Here is a 6,604-nt window from a genome sequence, read left to right on the forward strand (position 1 = left end):
AATTTTAATATTAATGTTAACATTATTATTGCAAGAAAAAAATAGGGAATCCGAGTCTCATATAGTAAACAAATGTTATACTTTCATATTTTTCTTTTCTTCACTCCTCTTATAGCTTCAGGATTCAAACGTCTGGCTTTGCATAACAAATATTTCCATGCTCCTCTCAGCGCAGGGAAGGGAAAGTTCCTTGTAACGATGTCACCTGACTGGGATTGAAAGAACTTGGGTAAGAAAAAAAAAAAACACATCTCCCCACCCCCACAGAAGAGGGGACCGCCCACCACAGACAGTCAACCCGAGACCCCATATAGATTTAAAAAGAGAGGCTGCATTCTCAGACTGACACTTATTCAGCCCTGCCACCTTAAGCAGATTACTTTTGCGCTGCTTGTGTCAAATACGTGGCTCACTTTGCCTCTCCATCATGCTTGGGATGCTCAATCACCACCTCCACCCGGGCATTTTTCTCTTCTTCATGTGGCTTTGTCACCTCATGGAACATCAGAAGGTTCAAGGTAAGCTCTCCTTGTCTGTCTCCTGACTTTTTTTTTTAATATGTTTTAATGTAGAACCTCTAAACGCGCGGATGCAGGAATCTCGTTGCCAAAGGGAAACTTTCCAGAGTGACTTCTGGTTCTTCTTCCTCCCAACGACCAAAACTCTGTGCGCCAGACGGCGTGCGCGTTAACCCTATATAAAACAGGTGCCATGTGGTAATGGCTTCAGACTTCAAAGTGGGGAAAATGGCACATTTCTGCAGCCCTCGGCGGGCTCACGCGCTAGAAGCCGCCACGCAGCGTTCTGTAAATATCTGCACATATTTCAAGACCTTTATGTGAGCGTTGAAAGTGTTTAATGAAGCTGTCGCCTGCCCTCCAACAAACTTCAGAGTGGCCACAGATAGCTTTATGAGCAGTTTATATTTATTTATTTATTTATGGCACACACCCTTTCAGCTTTTGCGCTCGAATTTCTTCCTTTTTCCTTTTTATTTTTGCTTATGAAATAAATGAGCAAACCTCAATTTATGTTGGGGTTCCAAATTCCAAGAGATCTACCATAAAACATCATGTCATAGACACATTATACCAACATAAAAATCAAATTTTATAGCAATTTTGTTATAGTTTTTTGAAAATGTGTCAAAGGTTGACATTTCTGTTTTTTTATGTCATATGACTTTGAATTAAATTCCCCCATGTGTCGCAGACATGTCAGTGTCTGGTACATGTCTGGGATATTTTAGTGAGGCGTTGGAGATGGTGGTTTGTTCAGTCTTGCTGTAAAGACCGTGGTTTTCGTAATGATTGAGCTTCGCTGTCTAGACGATTCAGTTTGTGCGCAATGGCAACAAGGAGATTTTTGGAATAAAAGAAAAAAAGATTCTTTTTTTACTTTTCTAAGTTTGCATTGTAAGAGCTGTCAGTCACAGTTGGGATAGGCAAGTGTTAACAGTCTTGGAAAAAAAATCTGACAAAATACCACCGGGAGGGTGAAAGAGGAGGGAGGGAGCGTTTCAGATAATACAATCCGCCTGCGTGTCTGGTGTGTCTGGGTCTGTGATACACGTTCAGCGAGCGATACTCAAGATTCTTTTCTTTTAATGTTGTTGCTGTTTGCAGCCGGGAACTGCTGGTTGCAGCAGGGAAGGAACGGGAGATGTCAGGTCCTCTACATGCAAGGGATGAGCAAGGAGGAGTGCTGCCGGAGTGGAAGGCTGGGAACGTCCTGGACCGAGGAGGACGTTCCCAACAGCACGCTCTTTAAGTGGATAATCTTCAATGGCGGAGCTCCAAATTGCATACCTTGCAAAGGTGGAGGTGCACTCATTTTCCTTGGTTTTTCGCATAAACTAAAGCACACCACCAATCAAACCGATTATGTGATTAACGCATTCAGCCAACGTAAAGTATCAATGTGTCACTCAATGTCAATCATTTTACGCACACATTCCTTAACGCGGGGGTGTTTTTCTTGTAGAAAGCTGCGATAATGTTGACTGCGGACCTGGGAAGAGATGCAAGATGAACAGAAGAAGTAAACCGCGCTGCGTGTGCGCTCCAGACTGCTCCAACATCACCTGGAAAGGACCGGTCTGCGGCTTTGACGGGAAGACCTACAAGGACGAGTGCGCTCTCCTGAAGGCGAAATGCAGAGGCCACCCCGACCTGGACGTGCAGTACCAGGGGAAATGCAAGAGTAGGTGTTTTTTATTTATTTATTTATGTTTTTTTAATTAACTTTTGAGTCTTTTCAGGCTGCAAGTGAGAGGAGCAGGAAGAAAGAGCGGAGTGGCTGCTGCATTGATTTTCCCATTGACATCATTTTCTCTTTGTCTCCAGAAACGTGCCGTGATGTCTTGTGTCCTGGCAGCTCAACATGCGTCGTGGACCAGACAAACAACGCATACTGTGTGATGTGTAATCGGCTTTGCCCTGAGGCGACGTCACCTGAGCAGTACCTGTGTGGAAACGACGGGATCATCTATGCCAGCGCCTGTCACCTGAGAAAGGCGACCTGTCTCCTCGGCAAGTCTATCGGAGTTGCGTACGAGGGAAAATGCATCAGTAAGTCTGTAACAAGAGATGTGAAAGCGTCACACTGAACCCCCTGACACAGCGCCTCCTTGCAGCCACTTTGATTGTGGCTACATTTTCTCCCTGGCCACCTCTGCAGTAATGCACTTCTCGTTTCTGCCAACATTCCAGTTGGGAGGAGGTCTCAGAGAAAGAGGGTGTTTGGTACTTGCTTGTGTTTGCTCAAGAAATGATAGACATCTTATTATTTCCTGATGTTGGCAGCACTATCCCATATGGGAGAGAGTGAAGGCGAAGTGGAGGAAGTTAGAGAGCAAAACAGGGGAGAGCTGGGGGCCATGAAGAAAAAGCTGCAAGTTTTAGGCCAAATGGTTTCCTATCTAGATAACAATCAATCTGAGCCATGTATTTTCTGGAAAAATGCTCACCCTGAATGCAACTTTGTGTTCCTGATGCATCTGATAAGATAGATGCTGTTTGTTTGTTTTTTCCAGATAAATGCACAGAAAACCCGAACTAATCTAATTCTGTTAAAAAAGTTTTTAGACGTGTGGAATCTAAGTAGCCACTGATGATGATTTCCTCGTCTCTTCATCCAGAGGCAAAGTCATGCGAGGACATCCAGTGTAGCGGAGGGAAGAAGTGTCTGTGGGATTCTAGGATGGGCCGGGGCCGCTGCTCGCTCTGTGATGAGTCCTGTCAGGAGAGTAGGACAGATGAGTCGGTTTGTGCCAGCGACAACACCACATACCCCAGCGAATGTGCCATGAAGCAAGCTGCTTGTTCTAAGGGGGTGTTGCTGGAAGTCAAGCACTCAGGACCTTGCAACTGTAAGTAAATAACAAAAGCAAAATGTGAAACAAAAGAAGCAAAACATCCAGCATCCCAGTCTGAGCAAGAGACAATATTCATTGTTGCTTTCTCCAACAAAACATCCCCTGACCCCCCCCCCCCCCCCCCCCGACTTTGCCCAAGCTCCTCCCCTCCAGCTGTGTTCATCACCAAACTCAGTTTAAGCAAAACTGAAAGGACTTGGGATTGGAAGAACCTGCATGATGTTCTTGTCGTTGGCTTTTGCTCTTGTGTTTTCTTTTTTCATTCTATTCGAACTAAACTGGCAAACAAGGTAACAGAAGTGGAAAAAAAGAATAAATTTCTCATAAGCAGTCGGAGAAAAATCCGAGGAAACCTAAAGGCAACAGCGATAACTTCCTCCGTTTGTAGTGGAATAATCCTAATGGTAGAGGGCATGATCACATCAAGGAGGAGCCGCAGTCATGCTCGGTTTTATGGAAAGCATCTTAACAGTTTGGAACTTCCTTCAATGTGTTGGTGATTTTCTGGCAAAGTTGTGTGTTTTTTCTTTTCATTTCTGCAAACAATCAACTGATTATGCACAACCTCTCGTGCCATGCATTACGCCCTAGAGTGGAAGATGGTGTAAACATCCACCCATTGTTAGCATGGGATGCCATGTTGAAAACAGTGATAATGGATTTTAACAGTTGTGCAGTCAGTGAGTCTGTAGATCGCAGAATTAAAAAAAGAACAACAAATGGCTCTTTGGAGTCGGAAAACATCACATGTACATTCCAGGTTAGCTTTTTTCTCCTGATTGATTTAGGCATCTGCCTCTAAGGCAAACATTGTGATCATTTATGGTGTACAGGATGAGCAAAAGCGTGTAGAATCACACTATAGATGAAAACTGGAACGTTTGCCTCTTCTTGTGTTTCCAGTGATTGTGTTGTAAAGAAGAACAAAATGTCAGAAAACACAAACCTGTCTGGATGACAGAGGGACCGCTTGTTGTTGTTGTTTTTTTTTTCTTTGTAACTTGTCACTTCTTTACTTGCTTGTGTGCTTACATTCAATGTGTTCTATGTAAATCTCTGTACAAAAAGAAGAGAAAATACCTCATAAGTGTGTCAGTCATGCAGATTGCAACATGTGACAGTCCTCCACTCCTGAGCATCTGAGCCGCAACTTCAAATCCTAATCAGAGAAGAGCAACCAGCAAATCCCAAAACACAATAGCACTTTTCTGTGTTATGTGTGTCTTCTTTCTGGAATCTGCCCAAAAGAGACCCGAGCCACTGGAACCATCTGCCTCACTTTACCTGCCTCCCAGTCCCAATAACCCTTGTGACCCCCTCTAACCTCCCATCCAACCCCTGACCTACGTTGTTTTCATGCTACAGCACTGACTTGCTATGTCATACAAATAGACATGTGAACATGTACTTACTGTTGTTGCCAAGTCACATACACTCTTCCTCACTGATCCAAACACTAACATACAAGCAAATACAAGAAGGAGGTTGTGTATGAGTTGCTTTGCTGTGAGATCTTTTTGACGTTCAGTAGTAATCTGAGCTGTTGTAGTCCATATTCATACAACAGCTACCTTGTATTCTCCCATATAGCCATTACAGAAGACCAGGAGGAGGATGAAGAAGGTGAGGACTACATGGCCTATGTCCATTTGGCTTCTGTACTGGATGGATAGGCTCCCTTCATTATAGGGGAACAGTTTTAGGGCAATGAATCATGTCCATACTGTAAATTATGTGTATGCTTATTTATTTTTTTTTAAGGAAAAGGAAGTATACATATAGTTCAGTCTGTTAGATGTTTATTTATACAGTACTTTTTGTGTTTTATAATTTATACATTAACATTGTAAGACTATCATCTACCATGATATATTGTGTCACCATTCAAGTTCCTCTTTCTCGCTTTTTTTCCCCTTCTGTTTTATTCATGAAGATTTATATTTGTCCAAAGAAACAAAACAGTGTTATTTATTTGTCATTTTATCATGTTAGTATATTTACTCTTGAGGCTGTAAATCGCATTCCCTGAGCTGTAAAAATGTGCTTATTTTTGTCAAATCTCTGTCACAGATGTCCATGTCACACACATTTAAATGCATGTTTAGGCTGGTCGTTCGTTAATTTAATGGGTATATATATATATATATATATATATATATATATATATATATATATATCTTCTTTCTCTTTCGGCTTTTCCCATCAGGGGTCGCCACAGCGAATCATCCTTTTCCACCTCACTCTATCATGGACATCTTCTACCCTAACATTAGCCAACTTCATGTCCTCTGTTAAGACATCCATATATCTCCTCTTTGGCCGTCCTCTTGCCCTCCGGCCAGGCAGCTCCATCTCCAACATCCTTCTACCAATATATCCACTATCCCTCCTCTGAACATGTCCAAACCATCTCAGTCTGGCTTCTCTGACTTTGTCGCTAACACAGGCAACATGAGCCGTCCCTCTGATGTACTCGTTCCTTATCCTGTCTAACCTGGTCACTCCTAAGGAGAACCTCAACATCTTCATCTCTGCTACCTCCATCTCAGCCTCTTGTCTCTGTCTCACTGCTACCGTCTCTAACCCATAGAGCAGAGCTGGTCTCACCACTGTCTTGTACACCTTTCCTTTGAGTCTTGCTGGCACTTTTCTGTGACACAACACTCCTGACACTTTCCTCCAACCGCTCCAACCTGCCTGCACTCGCCTCTTCACCTCTTTTCCACAATCCCCATCACACCGAACTGTTGACCCCAAGTACTTAAACTCCTGCACCTTCTTCACCTCAGTCCCCTGTAACCTAACGCTTCTACCTTGATCCCTCTCGTTCAGACACATGTATTCTGTCTTACTACGACTGACCTTCATGCCTCTTCTTTCCAGAGCAAACCTCCACCTCTCTAGCTGTTCCTCCACCTGCTCTCTACTCTCACTGCAAATTACAATGTCATCCGCAAACATCATTGTCCAGGGAGATTCCTGTCTTACCTCGTCTGTCAGCCTGTCCATCAGCATAGCAAACAAAAAAGGACTCAAAGCTGATCCTTGGTGTAGTCCCACCTCCACCTTGAACTCCTCTGTCTGACCTACAGCACATCTCACCACCGTCATACTTCTCTCATACATGTCCTGAACTACTCTGACATACTTCTCTGCCACTCCAGACGACCTCATACAGTACCACAGCTCCTCCCTCGGCACCCTGTCATACGCCTTCTCTAAATCTAC

General features: G+C 43.6%; 1 protein-coding gene across 3 annotated transcripts; it reads left to right on the forward strand.

Annotated features, from left to right (window-relative positions):
- The first annotated feature begins 300 nt into the window (after positions 1–300).
- fsta (follistatin a) lies at positions 301–5,259 on the forward strand. 3 transcript variants are annotated; one of them, XM_011478869.4, is made up of 6 exons: positions 301–518; positions 1,626–1,823; positions 1,984–2,202; positions 2,346–2,570; positions 3,140–3,370; positions 4,967–5,259. In XM_011478869.4, the coding sequence occupies exons 1-6, from the start codon at positions 428–430 to the stop codon at positions 5,047–5,049; spliced, it is 1,047 nt and encodes a 348-aa protein (XP_011477171.1). In that variant the 5' UTR covers positions 301–427; the 3' UTR covers positions 5,050–5,259. The 3 variants fall into 3 exon arrangements, with proteins under 3 accessions (XP_011477171.1, XP_004072200.1, XP_020561393.1); XM_004072152.5 differs by having other exon boundaries at positions 302–518; positions 1,626–1,817; XM_020705734.3 differs by lacking the exon at positions 4,967–5,259 and having other exon boundaries at positions 303–518; positions 1,626–1,817; positions 3,140–4,871.
- The last annotated feature ends 1,345 nt before the right edge of the window (positions 5,260–6,604 follow it).

The sequence above is a fragment of the Oryzias latipes genome, chromosome 9 (assembly GCF_053564925.1).
Source record: "Oryzias latipes strain Hd-rR chromosome 9, Olatipes_Hd-rR_3.1".
Classification (NCBI taxonomy): Eukaryota; Metazoa; Chordata; class Actinopteri; order Beloniformes; family Adrianichthyidae; genus Oryzias; species Oryzias latipes.

What these genes read in the sequence shown, in the direction of transcription:
- fsta (XM_011478869.4), top strand. Translation starts at nt 428, where the DNA reads ATGCTTGGGATGCTCAATCACCACCTCCACCCGGGCATTTTTCTCTTC. An exon ending in CATACCTTGCAAAGGTGGAG is followed by an intron (nt 1,824 to 1,983) that starts GTGCACTCATTT and finishes TTTTTCTTGTAG; the next exon opens with AAAGCTGCGATAATGTTGAC. An exon ending in GTACCAGGGGAAATGCAAGA is followed by an intron (nt 2,203 to 2,345) that starts GTAGGTGTTTTT and finishes CTTTGTCTCCAG; the next exon opens with AAACGTGCCGTGATGTCTTG.